Source organism: Salvelinus namaycush, chromosome 28, assembly GCF_016432855.1.
Source record: "Salvelinus namaycush isolate Seneca chromosome 28, SaNama_1.0, whole genome shotgun sequence".
NCBI classification, from domain to species: domain Eukaryota; kingdom Metazoa; phylum Chordata; class Actinopteri; order Salmoniformes; family Salmonidae; genus Salvelinus; species Salvelinus namaycush.
In genome coordinates this window covers 1,581,247-1,598,855 of record NC_052334.1, presented here as the reverse complement: position 1 = coordinate 1,598,855, position 17,609 = coordinate 1,581,247, and the positions used below count along the sequence as shown (strand labels likewise).

The 17,609-nt window shown below is 44.0% G+C and overlaps 1 protein-coding gene across 1 annotated transcript; it reads left to right on the top strand.

Moving 5' to 3' along the window:
• The first annotated feature begins 8,547 nt into the window (after positions 1–8,547).
• On the top strand, positions 8,548–12,923 carry LOC120022973 (tetratricopeptide repeat protein 9A-like). Its single transcript, XM_038966933.1, has 3 exons — positions 8,548–9,025; positions 12,243–12,425; positions 12,841–12,923. Exons 1-3 carry the CDS (start codon positions 8,548–8,550, stop codon positions 12,921–12,923), a joined length of 744 nt encoding a protein of 247 aa, XP_038822861.1.
• The last annotated feature ends 4,686 nt before the right edge of the window (positions 12,924–17,609 follow it).

The following is a 17,609-nucleotide window of genomic DNA, read 5'->3' as shown; positions in this document are numbered from 1 at the left end:
TTGGCAGCAGAGAACTGGAAGGAAAGGCGGCCAAAGGAATTGGCTTTGGGGGTGACCAGTGAGATATACCTGCTGGAGCGCGTGCTACGAGTGGGTGCTGCTATGGTGACCAGTGAGCTGAGATAAGTCTGGGCTTTACCTAGCAGAGACTTGTAGATAACCTGTAGCCAGTGGGTTTGGTGACGAATATAAAGCAAGGGCCAGCCAACAAGAGCATACAGGTCGCAGTGATGGGTAGTATATGGGGCTTTGGTGACAAAATGGATGGCACTGTGATAGACTGCATCCAATTTGTTGAGTAGAGTGTTGGAGGCTATTTTGTAAATGATATCGCCGAAGTCAAGGATCGGTAGGATGGTCAGTTTTACGAGGGTATGTTTGGCAGCATTAGTGAAGGATTCTTTGTTGCGAAATAGGAAGCCGATTCTAGATTTAATTTTGGATTGGAGATGTTTAATGTGAGTCTGGAGGGAGAGTTTACAGTCTAACCAGACACCTAGGTATTTGCAGTTGTCCACATATTCTAAGTCAGAACTGTCCAGAGTAGTGATGCTAGACAGGCGGGCAGGTGCGGGCAGCGATTGTTTGAAGAGCATGTATTTAGTTTTACTTGCGTTTAAGAGCAGTTGGAGGCCACGGAAGGAGAGTTGTATGGCATTGAAGCTCGTCTGGAGGTTAGTTAACACAGTGTCCAAAGAAGGGCCAGAAGTATACAGAATGGTGTCATCTGTGTAGAGGTGGATCAGAGAATCACCAGCAGCAAGAGCAACATCATTGATGTATACAGAGAAGAGAGTCGGCACGAGAATTGAAGCCTGTGGGACACCCATAGAGACTGCCAGAGGTCCGGACAACAGGCCCTCCGATTTGACGCACTGAACTCTATCAGAGAAGTAGTTGGTAAACCAGGCGAGACAATCATTTGAGAAACCAAGGCTGTTGAGTCTGCCGATAAGAATGTGGTGATTGACAGAGTCGAAAGCCTTGGCCAGGTCGATGAATATGGCTGCACAGTATTGTCTCTTATCGATGGCGGTTATGATATTGTTTAGGACCTTGAGCGTGGCTGAGGTGCACCCTTGACCAGCTCTGAAACCAGATTGCATAGCGGAGAAGGTACGGTGGGAGTCGAAATGGTCGGTAAACTGTTTGTTAACTTGGCTTTCGAAGATCTTAGAATGGCAGGGTAGGATAGATATAGGTCTGTAGCAGTTTGTGTCTAGAGTGTCTCCCCCTTTGAAGAGGGGGATGACCGCGGCTGCTTTCCAATCTTTGGGAATCTCAGACGATACGAAAGAGAGGTTGAACAGGCTAGTAATAGGGGTTGCGACAATTTCGGCAGATAACTGTAGAAAGAGAGGGTCCAGATTGTCTAACCCGGCTGATTTGTAGGGGTCCAGATTTTGAAGCTCTTTCAGAACATCAGCTATCTGGATTTGGGTGAAGGAGAAATGGGGGAGGCTTGGGCAAGTTGCTGTGGGGGGTGCAGGGCTGTTGACCGGGGTAGGGGTAGCCAGGTGGAAAGCATGGCCAGCTGTAGCAAAATGCTTATTGAAATTCTCAATTATCGTGGATTTATCGGTGGTGACAGTGTTTCCTATCCTCAGTGCAGTGGGCAGCTGGGAGGAGGTGCTCTTATTCTCCATGAACTTAACAGTGTCCCAGAACATTTTTACAGGATGCAGGATGCAAATTTCTGCTTGAAAAAGCTATCTTAGCTTTCCTAACTGCCTGTGTATATTGGTTCCTAACTTCCCTGAAAAGTTGCATATCACGGGGGCTATTCGATGCTAATGCAGAACGCCACAGGATGTTTTTGTGCTGGTCAAGGGCAGTCAGGTCTGGAGAGAACCAAGGGCTATATCTGTTCCTGGTTCTACATTTTTTGAATGTGGCATGCTTATTTAAGATGGTGAGGAAAGCACTTTTAAAGAATAGCCAGGCATCCTCTACTGACAGGATGAGGTCGATATCCTTCCAGGATACCCGGGCCAGGTCGATTAGAAAGGCCTGCTCACTGAAGTGTTTTAGGGAGCGTTTGACAGTGATGAGGGGTGGTCGTTTGACCGCAGACCCATTACGGATGCAGGCAATTAGGCAGTGATCGCTGAGATCTTGGTTGAAAACAGCAGAGGTGTATTTGGAGGGCAAGTTGGTTAGGATGGTATCTATGAGGGTGCCTGTGTTTACAGCTTTGGGGTTGTACCTGGTAGGTTCATTGATCATTTGTGTGAGATTGAGAGCATCCAGCTTAAATTGTAGGATGGCCGGGGTGTTAAGCATGTCCCAGTTTAAGTCACCTAGCAGCACGAGCTCTGAAGATAGATGGGGGGCAATCAATTCACATATGGTGTCCAGGGCACAGCTGGGGGCAGAGGGGGGTCTATAGCAAGCAGCAATGGTGAGAGACTTGTTTCTGGAAAGGTGCATTTTTAAAAGTAGAAGCTCATTGTTTGGGTACAGACCTGGATAGCATGACAGAACTCTGCAGACTATCTCTGCAGTAGATTGCAACACCACCCCCTTTGGCAGTTCTATCTTGTCGGAAAATGTTATAGTTAGGGATGGAAATTTCAGGGTTTTTGGTGGTCTTCCTAAACCTAAGCCAGGATTCAGACACGGCTAGGACGTGTTGGCAGAGTGTGCTAAAGCAGTGAATAAAACAAACTTAGAGAGGAGGCTTCTAATGTTAACATGCATGAAACCAAGGCTTTTACGGTTACAGAAGTCAACAAATGAGAGCACCTGGGGAATAGGAGTGGAGCTAGGCACTGCAAGGCCTGGATTAACCTCTACATCACCAGAGGAACAGAGGATGAGTAGGATAAGGGTACGGCTAAAGGCTATAAGAACTGGTCGTCTAGTACGTCCGGAACAGAGAGTAAAAGGAGCAGGTTTCTGGGCGCGATAGAATAGACTCAAGGCATAATGTACAGACAAAGGTATGGTAGGATGTGGATACAGTGGAGGTAAACCTAGGCATTGAATGATGATGAGAGAGATATTGTCTCTAGAAACATAATTTAAACCAGCTGATGTCATCGCATGTGTGAGAGTTGGAACTAAAGGGTTGGATAAGGTATATTGAGCAGGGCTAGAGGCTCTACAGTGAAATAAGACAATAATCACTAACCAGAACAGCAATGGGCAAGGCATATTGACATTAAGGAGAGGCATGCGTAGCTGAGTGATCATAAGGGTCTAGTGAGTAGTGAGGCTGGTTGGAGACACGGCAATTCAGACAGCTAGCGGGCCTGGGCAAGCAAGCTAGCAGAATGGCCTCAGAGGGACGTCGCGACGGAGGAAGTCTGTTCAGAGCCTCCTCGTGCGTTTAGGTCACTAGACCAGTCATGATGGATTAGTAGGGTTCCGTGTGGTAAAGGGGACCAGTCCAATTGGCAAAAATAGGTATAGTGGCCCAAGAAATTGTCCGATGGACCTATTCAGCTAACAGCCGATATGCTCTAGACAGCTAGCGGGCTGCGGCTAGCAGGCTAGCAGATGGTCACTCAGGGGATGTCACGACGGAGGGGCCAGTTGAATAACCCCCTCGGGCAGATTACGTTGGTAGTCCAGTCGTGAAGGACCGGCGGGGCTCTGCACCGGCAGTAAAATGGGTCCAGGCCAATTGGCAAAAGAGGTATTGTAGCCCAGGAGTGGCTAATGGAACTCTTCAGCTAGCCGGGAGATGGGCCTAGCATGGGCTAGCTCCAGGCTAATTGGTGCTTGCTTCGGGACAGAGACGTTAGCCAGGAGTAGACACTCGGATTGCAGCTAGCTAGCTGCTATGATCCAGGTGGAAAGGTTCAGAGCTTGCGGTGGGAATCCGGGGATATGGAGAGAAAATAGGTCCGGTTATGCTCTGGTTTGAATAGCTTTGTGCAAACTGGCGAGAGTTTTCCAAGCTAAAGGTTAGCTGATGACCGCTAGCAGTATATATAGATATATACAGCCTGTTTATGGTTTCAGAATTATCTTAGCGACAGAAGTCAGGCTATCTTGATAGATGGGGTTAAATCTGAGTTATCTTAGCGACAGAACACAGGCCATCTTGATAGATGAGGTTAAACCTGAATTATCTTAGTGACAGAACTCAGGCCATCTGGATAGATGGGGTTAAATCAGAATTATCTTAGCGACAGAACTCAGGCCATCTTGATAGACGGGGTTAAATCTGAGTTATCTTAGCGAAAGAATTCAGGCCATCTTGATAGATGATAGATGGGGTTACATCAGAATTTCTTGAGATTCAAAAAGGTGTTCCTCAGGGTTTGATTATGGGTCCATTGTTCACCTTGTATATTAATGACATAGGAAACACTGTTAATACTTGTAACATTCATCTCGATGCAGATGACACCGTTTTGTGTTCCTGTGCCACCTCAGTGCAGAAGGCCATTCGTGTACATCAGCATGACTGATTAAATTCAGAAATCACGTACAGATCTTAAATTAGTGTTAAATACAAGTAAAACCAAGCTCATGTTGTTCTCTAGGTCACGAAATGTTGACCCTGAGGACCTGCATATTTGCGCTATAAATGGAGCCCAAATTGAGCTTGTTTCTCAATATAAGTACCTGGGTGTCTGGATTGATGACAAGTTGTCCTTTGTAACGCATATAAAAAAATCTGACTAAGAAGCTAAGATCAAAGATAGTTTTTTTATATCGAAATAAATCAGGCCTTAGTATTAAAAATAGGAGAAAGATTGTTCAAACAATACTTCTCCCTGTATTGGATTTTGGTGATATTGTTACTGTACACGCGGCAACCTCCGTTTTAAAAACCCTTGGACGCAGTCTACCATTCAGCAATACGTTTTATAACAGAGGACAATTTTAGGACTCATCATTGCAGTCTGTATATAAATGTGGGATTGAACCTCTCTGTCTGTAAGAAGAGAGCTGCATTCTCTTGTATTTATTTACAAAGCAATTTGACAGAAACTCCTTCCATATGTAACTTCATTAATTAAGATGAGAATCATAAGTTACCAAACCTGTTCACAGGAGTGGATAACACTAGAGATCCCTTCAGTCTACACAGATTTGGGAAAATCAGCATTTTGTTTTTTTTGCCTCCAATTTGTTTAACAATATGCAGAGTTCACTGCAGTTAGATGTACTGGTGCCACTCAGGAAGTTTACATGATTGACTGAGGACCTCTATGTAGTTGAATGTGATTGGTTTTATTAAATGTTTATTTTTGTTTATTGTGCTGAATTATATTGTTTTATACACATGTGTATGTTTTAATATCCTGTTTTTATTGTAATGTGTACAGGGCTCTCTTGTACAAGAGATGTTTAATCTCAATGTGACTCCCTGTTTAAATGGGTTAAATAAAATAAATAAAGGTATTCCCTGTGAATCTGGTGATGTTTTTCTCCCCTGTTCAGAGAAATTAGTCATTGACGTTTGCTTGCATTATTTACCGTAAAGTATGTGTGATAGTACCAAGTTTTGACCACTAGATGCCGCTGTTGCTACTATACCATCACATTATTTTATCAATTTTGCTGGTCTCTTGTGTTTATTAAATAGATCACAACATTTAATTTGCAACTTTGGGCAGAAAACCAATAGATTTGGCTCATTATTAAAATAAATTGTGTGGTCATCCTGACAATTAAAGTCAGTCCTCCATGAAAACAATTTAGTTATTTTATGCTTAATCTGTGTCACAGGAAATGGCCCCCTTTGTGTGTGTGTGTTCCCAGAGACTTCTGGTCATTGAGCCAACAACTATCCATTTAAAGCTACAATCCTTAATTTAAACAATAACAAAGTGGTCATCCCATCTCTGTTTTGTTAGAAAGCTGAGGGATGGGCCTAGAGAAATGTTACCGCTCTCAAATTCAAAGACAGACCTATGGATGTAAGGACTGATCACCCATGAAATCAAAATTATAGTTTTAACCTTGTTTTAATGTATACAGTATTTGTTTACATTGTTTACAAACATTGGAGTAAAATAAGCATGAACTGTATTGATATGCTGCTAAGTTATAGGCCAGTGGAGGCTCCTCAGAGGAGGAAGGGGAGGACCATCTTCCTCAGTGAATTTCATAAAAAATAAAAATAGGGAAACATTAAAAAGTTATCCTTGTTAGATAAAACTATACTAAATATATTCACGTCACCAAATAATTGATTACAACACACTGTTTTGCAATGAAGGTCTACAGTAGCCTCAGCAGAACTCTGTAGGGTAGCACCACGGTGTAGCCGGAGGACAGCTAGCTTCCGTCCTCCTCTGGGTACATTGACTTCAATACAAAACCTAGGAGGCTCATGGTTCTCACCCCCTCCCCAAGACTTACACAGTAATTATGACAACTTCCAGAGGATGTTCTCCAACCTATCAGAGCTCTTGCAGCATTAACATGTTGCCACCCAATCAAAGGATCAGAGAATGAATCTAGTACTGAAAGCATAAGCTATAGCTAGCTAGCACTGCAGTGCATAAAATGTGGTGAGTAGTTGACTCAAAGAGAAAGACAACAGTTGAACAGTTTTGAACAAATACATTTCTTCAAAAATGAAGGGGAGAGAGAGAGAGAGAGACAGACAGACAGACAGAGATAGCTATATTTATAATCAAACACCTGGCTCAAACAGATATGTATGCTATGTTACCTAACTGTCTATGGCTATCCGACACTGGAACTCTTCCAAGTCAAGGTAAGCTTTTGGTTTTAGAAATGTATTGCCACATAGTAGCTATGTTGACTATGACATTAGCCAATATGGTGACAACGATATAGTTTGTGGTTACATGTTATTATCTGAAGGTTTGGCTTGGAAAGTTTTTTTTTTTTTCCTGGCCACAGACAGCTGATGTGTTGTGCACTGAAGTCCACAAGCAAAGAGACAAGGTGAGAGGAGAGCACGTAGATGCCAGAAGGAATACATCGTGGCTGCTATGAAAGTGAACTGTGTTTACGCGTGATCAGGGGTGTATTCATTCAACCGATTCTGTTGAAAAATGTTTCTTACAGAAGCAAAGGGAACAAAATAAGGATAAATATTCCTAAATGTGTCCAATAGAAACTCTCATTTGCAACTGTTGTGCTAATGATTACATCCTTAGATCAGCGAGATGCAGGCAAGGTTTTGCAAGGCGGTATTGAATGTGTGTCAATGTCTGTCACCTTGATTACTCAAATTTCTCTTGACCTGTGTGCACCTACGATGTAAACGTGCATTCATAGTCTAGGTTGTAGCAACCTCATGATGGGTACAGGGAACATTCTAGAATCATGTAGAAGCCTAAACCTATCACTGTTACATTGAACTGGGTGAATGGAATGTGAATTACAGTAACCTAAACCTTTCGCTGTTACCTTGAGCTGGATGAATGGAATAAAGAATGACAGTCATCCATTATGCTGTAATAGAAATAAGGCCATGCTCATAAAAAATAATGTATCTTCCTCCATCTTAAACGTCACCGAACGTCACTGTTATAGGCTTATCTGAGTCATGCAGTTAATGGGATATTGGGAAAAGCCCTGGAATGACAGGGTGTGTCTGAGCACCATATGGCCTATAGTCTATAATTACAAGTCAGGCTGTGGACCTTAGGGGGTCAGTGACTGAGTGACATTTACTTCAGCTTTTACATCTCATCTGGGATTCATTCCAGCCCAGTGGCAGAAACTTCTAGACACACCCTAACAGCTGCACTTCAGTGGTCAGTGTCTATGCGGGGATATTTATTTGCACTACAATGTCCATGGGTGTGGTGCTGAATCTGAATAGTAGCCTAGACTAAATAATAATACAAACGAAACCTGTATGACCACGTCCTGGATAGAAATCTGCCTATATCACAGTAGCTTGACCATCAGCCTGCAATGATAGTAACACTGGGTTAACAACTGCCTTCTAAGTCGGGGGGGGGGGGGGGGGGGGGGAGTTTGGGAAACCCTGCCCTAAGTGACTGTTCGGGATGACATCATGGTACTCATGGGACCACGGAGCGCGCACCACAAATCTACACTGCCTCTGCGCACATATGAGCGCAATATATCTGACTTTTATTTTATTTTATAGGGAACAGGTTGCTGAACACACAAACGCGAGGCATAGCTTGTTATCGGCATTCATTATCTGGTTGCTGCATTTCTTCTTTTGAGGTAGAGGCTACAGACTACAGAAGAAGCGAGATGCGCCACGCATCAGGCATTTGTCGAAAGAAATCCATGGCAGAGATTCTAGAATCATGATCATATGAGGAAAAGAAGCGTCGGATGCACGCACGACCGATTCCACCGTCACCAGAAGACTGGAAAATAAAAGATACAGGCTTGTAACGTGCGTGCGAGCTGTCACAGGCGGGCACCAGTGTTGCCTAGCGCCAGACTACTTTGCGCCACAAGTAGAAAACAGGGGATGCACGAAAACAGTGAAGACAACCGGTGCACGATGCAGGACTGAATCTATATATTTCCCCTAGAATAACCAGACAGACGTTGTGTCGACTTGGCTATCATTTGAGTGTAAAGCGCGTCGAATAAGTAGTCTAATTTATTATCGAGAAGATGAGTGTAAACCAGACTGGGTATGATGGCATCTCTAGAGTGGATGGTGTCACGGTAACGGGCGGCCTCAACATCAGTGGTACCCCGAAGCTGCAACAGTGTGCTCAGCCTCCCGGTAACCGACCCAGGGATGCCCGATACCAGCAGCACGGCGGTCGGCAGCACCAGCACGCCAGCTCCGCTGTCAAACCGCCTAATTCTGAACGGTCCGAACCCGCGGACGTTGTGAAGCGCGCCATTGACTTCAAGACGCAAGGCACACAGTGTTACAAGGATAAAAAGTACCGGGAGGCGATTGGCAAGTACCACCGTGCTTTATTAGAGATGAAGGGGTTGTGCCGGGTGCTGGGAGACCCTGAAGCCAGCTCTAAGTCTCCTTCCTCGGTGCTGCCTACTATGACCAAATCAGACAGCCTGACGGACGAGCAGAAAGGTGCCATGGAGAACGCGGAGTTGGAGTGTTACAACAGTCTGGCAGGTATGTGATCATCGTTACGTAATTGTTCTATTGTCTTAGATAAGGACATCGGGGTTCGATGTCGCCCCACATATTACAGACTGCAGATCTAATGGTTTATTACTGCTCTATATCATCATCATCATCATCATCATCATCATCATCATCATCGTCATCTTCATCATTATGATAACCACCATCATTATGTCCATTGTCCACACCGCCATGATTCATTGTAGCCCTATTCTAACGTTTAAACGTGGCTGAAAAAATAATCTCTGAATATGCAGCTGATATTCACCAGTCACCTGCCAGCATTTCCAAATGCCTCTACTTAGAATTGTACTAAACCTGCTGTCAAGTTTTAGGCATGAAGATTGACACATTGACATTTATTTTTATACTGTCTGTAGCCATTCACATCTAATTCCTGTTTCGCCAAATTCAAATGAATTGTTTTAATAATTCTGCAGTGATGGGCGGGTAAAATCACCGGGGAAGTCAAGCCCGGGGGAAAAAATGACATATTACATATTATGTGTTGTGATAATTGCGTTGTTTGCTCTATAACCTGTTAGTTCATATGCCTTGACATCGTGATTAACAAAGTATTCAGACCATTTGACTTTTTCCACATTTTGTTACCTCACAGCCTTATTCTAAAATTGATTACATTGTTTTTTTCGTCATCAATCTACACACAATACCCCATAATGACAAAGCGAAAACAGGTTTTTAGATTTTTTTTGCTTATTTATAAAAAATAAAAACGGAGCACTCTAGAGCAGGTTTTCATCAAGGATCTCTCTGTACTTTGCTCCGTTCATCTTTCCCTCGATCCTGACTAGTCTCCCAGTCCCTGCTGCTGAAAAACATCCCTGCAGCATGATGATCCCACCACCATGCTTCACCGTAGGGATGGTGCCAGGTTTCCTCCGGACGTGACGCTTGGCATTCAGGCCAAAGAGTAAAATCTTGGTTTCATCAGACCAGAGAATCTTGTTTCTCATGGTCAGATTTTGGCAAAACTCCAAGCGGGCTGACATGTGCCTTTAACTGAGGAGTGGCTTCCGTCTGGCCATTCTACCATAAAGGCCTAATTGGTGGAGTGCTGCAGAGATGGTTGTCCTTCTGGAAGGTTCTCCCATCTCCACAGAGGAACTCTGGAGCTCTGTCAGAGTGACAATCTGAATATTTTTCACCTCCCTGACCAAGGCCCTTCTCCCCAGATTGCTCAGTTTGACCGGGCGGCCAGCTCTAGGAAGAGTCTTGGTGTTTCCAAACTTCTTCCATGTAAGAATGATGGAGGCTGTGTTCTTGGGGCCCTTCAATGCTGCAGAAATGTTTTGGTGCCCTTTTCCCAGATCTGTGCCTCAACACAATCCTGTCTCGGAGCTCTATGGACAATTCCTTCGACCTCATGACTTGGTTTTTGCTCTGACATGCACTGTCAACTGTGGGACCTTATATAGACAGGTGTGTGCCTTTCCAAATCATGTCCAATAAATTTAATTTACCACAGCTGGACTCCAATCGGCTCCGGACAGTACCTGTCAAAACCGTGTCCTGAGCCGGAACTGGTGGTACCGGGCTATAGACACGCACCTCAAGGCTAGTGCGGGGAGCAGCAACAGGACGTACAGGGCTCTGGAGACGCACAGGAGGCCTGGTGCGTGGTGCCGGAACTGGTGGTACCGGGCTGGAGACACGCACCACAGGGCGAGTGCGTGGAGGAGGAACAGGGCTCTGGAGACGCACTGGAAGCCTGGTGCGTGGTGTTGGCACTGGTGGTACTGGGCTGGGGCGAGGAGGTGGCACCGGATAGACCGGACCGTGAAGGCGTACTGGAGCTCTTGAGCACCGCGCCTGCCCAACCTTACCTGGTTGAATGCTCCCCGTAGCCAGGCCATTGCGGGGAGGTGGAATAACCCGCACTGGGCTGTGCTGGCGAACCGGGGACACCATGCGTAAGGCTGGTGCCATGTACACCGGCCCGAGGAGACGCACTGGAGACCAGATGCGTTGAGCCGGCTTCATGGCACCTGGCTCGATGCCCACTCTAGCCCGGCCGATACGAGGAGCTGGGATGTACCGCACCGGGCTAAGCACACGTACAAGAGACACTGTGCGCTCTTCCGCATAACAAGGTGTCTGCCCGTACTCTCGCTCTCCACGGTAAGCCCGGGAAGTTGGTGCAGGTCTCCTACCTGACTTCGCCACACCCCCCTTTAGCCCCCCCCCCCCCCCCCCCAATAATTTTTTGGGGCTGCCTCTCGGGCTTCCTACCGTACCGCCGTGCTGCCTCCATACGCCGGTATCCCTCCTCACACTGCTCCAGAGAATCCCAGGCGGGCTCCGGCACTCTCCCTGGGTCGACCGCCCACCTGTCTATCTCCTCCCAAGTAGTGTAGTCCAGATTCTGCTCCCATGTCCATAAATCCTGACTTCGCTGCTGCTGCTGCTGCCGCTGCTGCCCGTTCCCACGCTGCTTGGTCCCTTTGTGGTGGGTGATTCTGTAATGACTTTCGTCGGTGGAAAGAGAGGAGGACCAAAGCGCAGCGTGGTACGTTTCCATATTTATTGGAATACTTTTTCAATACGAACAAAAACAATAAACAGACGAAAACCAACGAAGCTACAGTCCTGAACTAGTGAACATAGAACACATGAACGCACGAACAGGAACAATCACCCACAAACCAATAGTGAAAACAGGCAACCTAAATATGGTTCCCAATCAGAGACAATGCAAAACACCTGCCTCTGATTGAGAACCATATCAGGCCAAATGACAACCCTAAACATAGAAACATAACATAGACTATACCCACCCAGCTCACGTCCTGACCAACTAAACAAAGACGAAACAAAAGAAATAAGGTCAGGAACGTGACAATTATTTTATATATGTTTTTTATCGAGGGAGGCCAAATGCTCCCTGGCTTCCCTCGCATTCAATGCTATGGGCGACAACAGTGTCATACTCTTTTTGACCAGACAGCATCAGGTAGATGAGCTACACACACTGATAAAGCAGGGACCCTGTTTCGTTCAGATGCTTTCTCCAGTGACATACATTTAGCCTCTTGCGAATTGATGGAAATTTATGAAACACAGACAGATAAAATACATAATTTTGTAGAAAATAGATTGGTCTATTTTTTTAGGGGGGGGGGGGAAGCTTGGCTTCCCTTGGCATCCATGAATACACACCACTGTTCCCTCTCTCTCCTCCCAGCGTGCCTGTTGCAGATGGAGCTGGTCAACTATGAGCGTGTGAAGGAGTATTGTCTGAAGGTGCTGCGTAAGGAAGGGGACCACTTCAAGGCTCTGTACCGCTCTGGGGTGGCCTACTATCACCTAGGAGACTTCCACAAGGCCCTTCACTACCTCAAGGAGTCCCACAAACAGCAGCCAGCAGGTGAGGGTTAGGCTGCCTAGTCTGCTAACCCTATGCACATTTCACATATTATTCAATTTGATACACCATTTTGAAAAAATTGATTTGTTTCTTTGGAGTCGAGAAAAAAAAAGCGTATTTATTTTCCAGAGGTACAGTTGAGACAGGTACATTCTATTGAGGCAACCAATAATTAAAATGGAATTGAGAATGGCATTCATTTGACAGTGACTTCAAGTTTAACTGGATGTCAGCAAAGCAATTGGATGGAAGACTGCCATTTTGGCTAACCCCCAACCAGATTGATAGATTTAAAACCTATAACTCAACTGGCAACAGTTCACCCGAACAACCCGGAGGTCTTAATCAACATTTATAAATCTGTCGATGTTTATTTTCCCAAAACATCCTTTGTTTCCCTGTCTTTATATTCCAGACACCAACGTTCTCCGTTACATCCAGCTGACTGAGATGAAGATCCGTCGTTCTGCCCAGAAGGAGAAGAAAGAGACCACATAAACAACCAACTCACTGTCTTAATTTATTTACTAAGGCTTTGCCCGAAATGGCACCCTATTCCCTATGCAGTGCACTAGGGACCTATGGGCCCTGGTCAAAAGGAGTGCACTGCATAGGGAATAGGGTGCCATTTAGGATGCCGCCCACCTCACTTTTCACTCAACGTCAATTTGTACTTTTCTTCATGCTCTACTCAGACCACGATACAGTGTGTTATACAGGATTTCTATATAGATATGCTTCAGCCTTGCACAGCCACTTTATCCTTCCTCTTCTTCTTCTCGCCAATTATGTGATTCATACCAACGTGTACTTTAGTATTTATGAGTATATGTCAACTATTTTATACAGATATGCAGTACCAGTCAAAAGTTTAGACACACCTACACATTAAAAGGTTTTTCTTTATTTTTTCCTATTTTCTCAGAATAAAAGTGAAGACATTAACACTATGATAATAACACATATGGAATCATGTAGTAACCAAAAAAGTGTTAAGTAAATCAAAATATATTTTATATTCTTTAAAGAAGCCACCCTTTGCCTTGATGACTTTGCATACTCTTGGCATTCTCTCAACCAGCTTCACCTGGAATGCTTTTCCAACAGTCTTGAAGGAGTTCCCACATATACTGAGCACTTGTTGGCTGCTTTTCCTTCACTCTGCGGTCCAACTCATCCCAAACCATCTTATTTGGGTTGAGGTCTGGTGATTGTGGATGCCAGGTCATCTAATGCAGCCCTCCATCACTCTCCTTCTTGGTCAAAAAGCCTTTACACAGGCTGAAGGTGTGTTTGAGTCATTGTCCTGTTGAAAAACAAATGATAGTCCCACTAAGCGCAAACCAGATGAGATGGCGTATCGCTGCAGAATGCTGTGGTAGCCATGCTGGTTAAGTGTGCCTTGAATTCTAAATAAATCACAGACAGTGTCACCAGCAAAGCACCCCCACAACATCACACCTCCTCTTCCATGCTTCACGGTGGGAACCACACATACGGAGATCATTCATTCACCTACTCTGCGTTTCACAAAGACACTGGGAAGAGACCCAAAAATCTCAAAAAAGGACTCATCAGACGAAAGGACAGATTTTCACCGGTCTAATGTCCATTGCTCATGTTTCTTGGCCCAAGCAAGTCTCTTCATCTTATTGGTGTCCTTTAGTAGTGGTTTCTTTGCAGCAATTCAACCATGAAGGCTTGATTCACACAGTCTCCTCTGAACAGTTGATGTTGAGATGTGTCTGTTACTTGAACTCTGTGAAGCATTGATTTGGGCTGTAATCTGAGGTGCAGTTAACTCTAATGAATTTATCCTCTGCAGCAGAGGTAACTCTGGGTATTCCTTTCCTGTGGCGGTTGTCACGTGGGCTCCCTCTCCCCGGCCTCGAGGTCACCAGGCTGCTCGTTATGGGGCACACCTGTTACCATCGTTACGCGCAACAGCGCATTATGACACTCACCTGGACTCCATCACCTCCTTGGTTACCTGCCCTATTTTTGTCACTCCCTTTGGTTCCTTCCCTATTTATGTCACTCCCTTTGGTTCCTTCCCTATTTATGTCACTCCCTTTGGCTCCTGCCCTATATATGTCACTCCCTTTGGTTCCTTCCCTATATATGTCACTCCCGTTGGTTCCTGCTCTATATATGTCACTCCCTTTGGCTCCTTCCCTATATATGTCACTCCCTTTGGTTCCGTCCCTATATATAGTCACTCCCTTTGGTTCCTTCCCTATATATGTCACTCCCTTTGGCTCCTTCCCTATATATGTCACTCCCTTTGGCTCCTTCCCTATATATGTCACTCCCTTTGGCTCCTTCCCTATATATGTCACTCCCTTTGGCTCCTTCCCTATATATGTCACTCCCTTTGGCTCCTTCCCTATATATGTCACTCCCTTTGGCTCCTTCCCTATATATGTCACTCCCTTTGGCTCCTTCCCTATATATGTCACTCCCTTTGGCTCCTTCCCTATATATGTCACTCCCTTTGGCTCCTTCCCTATATATGTCACTCCCTTTGGTTCCTTCCCTATATATGTCACTCCCTTTGGCTCCTTCCCTATATATGTCACTCCCTTTGGCTCCTTCCCTATATATGTCACTCTCTTTGGTTCCTTCCCCAGGCGTCATTGTTTCTGTGTCATGTCTGTGCGTTGTTCGTGTTTCTTGTTTTGTATTATGTTGTGTTAATTTATTAAAACACTCACTCCCTGCTCTTGCTTCCCGACTCTCAGCGCACATCATTACAGCGGTTCTCATCAGAGCCAGTTTCATCGTGGCGCTTGATGGTTTTTGCGAATGCACTTGAAGAAACTTTCAAAGTTCTTGAAAATTTCCAGATTGACTGACCTTCATGTCTTAAAATAATGATGGACTGTTGTTTCTCTGACTTGGTCTTTTACCAAATAGGGCTATCTTCTGTATCCCACCCCTACCTTGCGTTGTGTTTTACGTCCAACCCTACCTTGTCACAACACAACTGATTGGCTCAAACGCATTAAGATGGAAAGAAATTCACACCTGTTAATTAAAATGCATTCCGGGTGACTACCTCATGAAGCTGGTTGAGAAAATGCCAAGAGTGTCCAAAGCTGTCATTAAGGCAAAGGGTGGCTAATTTGAAGAATCTCAAATATAAAATGTATTTAGATGTGTTTAACACTTTTTTGGTTACTACATGATTCCATATGTGTTATTTCATAGTTTTTGTTGTCTTCACTATTATTCTACAATGTAGAAAATAGTAAAAATGAAAGGAAAATCCTTGAATGAGTAGGTGTGTAACAAACTTTTGACAGGTACTGTACATACAACTGAAATGGTGCAGCTGCCAGCCTCTTTTGGCAACCATCTCCAAAGTTTATGTGGCAGACATTACAATGTTGTTGAACATTATATATGGTTGGAAATGCACTACACTGCCAGGTCCAACGTGTAGATTAGGGCAACAACACATCTGATGGAGTCAAAGTAACAGATTTCACAGGATGAAGCATGTGACCTGTGACTGGCTAAATTAGCGTCTGCCTTCCCTCCCTCCTACTGACAACATGTGTTTGTGTTCACCGTGGAATCACTGTTTGACAAACCTCCCACTTTTTAGCCGAGGATTCAATCCAATCGCGCTTTGTCCGCTTATGAACTTTTTTTTTTAAGGCAATGTGTCTGCGTTCACGGAGATTCACCATAAACGTGGCATATGTCAGTTTAACTGGAAATTATGTTTAAAATGACGCATTGTTCAAATCGGTGATCGGATTGAATCCCGGCTTTAGACATTGAGCCAAAACAACGCTTGTGTTTTGTTTTGATAGATTATTGAGATTTGGCAAGATGTTTTGATAACTATAATAATATAATATATATATAATAGATCTATAAATACTCTATTTAGGTTATAAGGGCACATACGCTGAATAAAAATATAAACGAAACATGTAAAGTGTTGGTATGTTTCATAAGCTGAAATAAAAGATCCCCAAAATTTTACATGCGCACAAAAAGCTTATTTCTCAAAATTTGAGTGCACAAATTTGTTTACAGCCCGGTTAGTGAGCATTTTTCCTTTGCCAAGATAATCCATCCACCAAAAGGCCACTCTAAAATGTGAAGTTTTGTCACACAACACAACGCCACAGATGTCTGAAGTTTTGAGGGTGCGTGCAATTGTCATGCTGACTGCAGGAATGTCCACCAGAGCTGTTGCCAGAGAATTGAATGTTAATTTCTCTACCATTTCTCTCCAACGTCATTTTAGAGAATTTGGCAGTGGGTCCAACCAGCCTTACAACCACAGATAACATTTATGGCGTTGTGTGGGCGAGGGGTTTGCTCAACGTTGTGAACAGAGTGCCCGATGGTGGTGGGGTTATGGTATGGGGCAGGCATAAGCTACGGACAACGAACACAATTGCATTTTATCGATTTTTTTTTTTTAAGGTATCTGTGACCAACAAATGCATATGTGTATTCCCAGTCATGTGAAATGCATAGATTAGGACCTAATGAAGTTATTTCAATTGACTGATTTCCTTATATGAACTAACTTTGAAATTGTTGCATGTTGCCGTTTATAATTTTGTTAAAGTATATTTGCTAATTACAAGCTCATTGTCATGACACTTTATCAGAAAATATATTTAAAAAAGAGTAGCTTACTTTATAAAAGAAAATGCTATAAGTATGTTTAAATTATATAATAGCAAAGCTAATTGTATTTTGTTTGTAAATGTAAACAGGGGCATTCCATACACAAGAGTATCTTTGAGAAAACCCCCAATTTACTGTTAAGTTATGTGTCTAATAAAGGTGTTATAATTATATTTATGATTACAGTAATTGTTCTGTTTTGCACGTACTGCACCATCAAATCTTAAACTATTAAAAGCACATACCAACAACTCAAATTTCAATCTCAGAATAAATACATTTTCCCCCATGGCATGGGCTCTCTGTCACGCCCTGGCCTTAGTTATCTTTGTTTTCTTTATTATTTTAGTTAGGTCAGGGTGTAACATGGGGGAGGTATGTGTTTTGTATTGTCTAGGGTTTTTTGTATGTTTATGGGGCAATGTTTAGTCTAGGTGTATGTATGTCTATGGTTGCCTAGATTGGTTCTCAATTAGAGACAGCTGTCTATCGTTGTCTCTGATTGGGAGCCATATTTAGGCAATCATA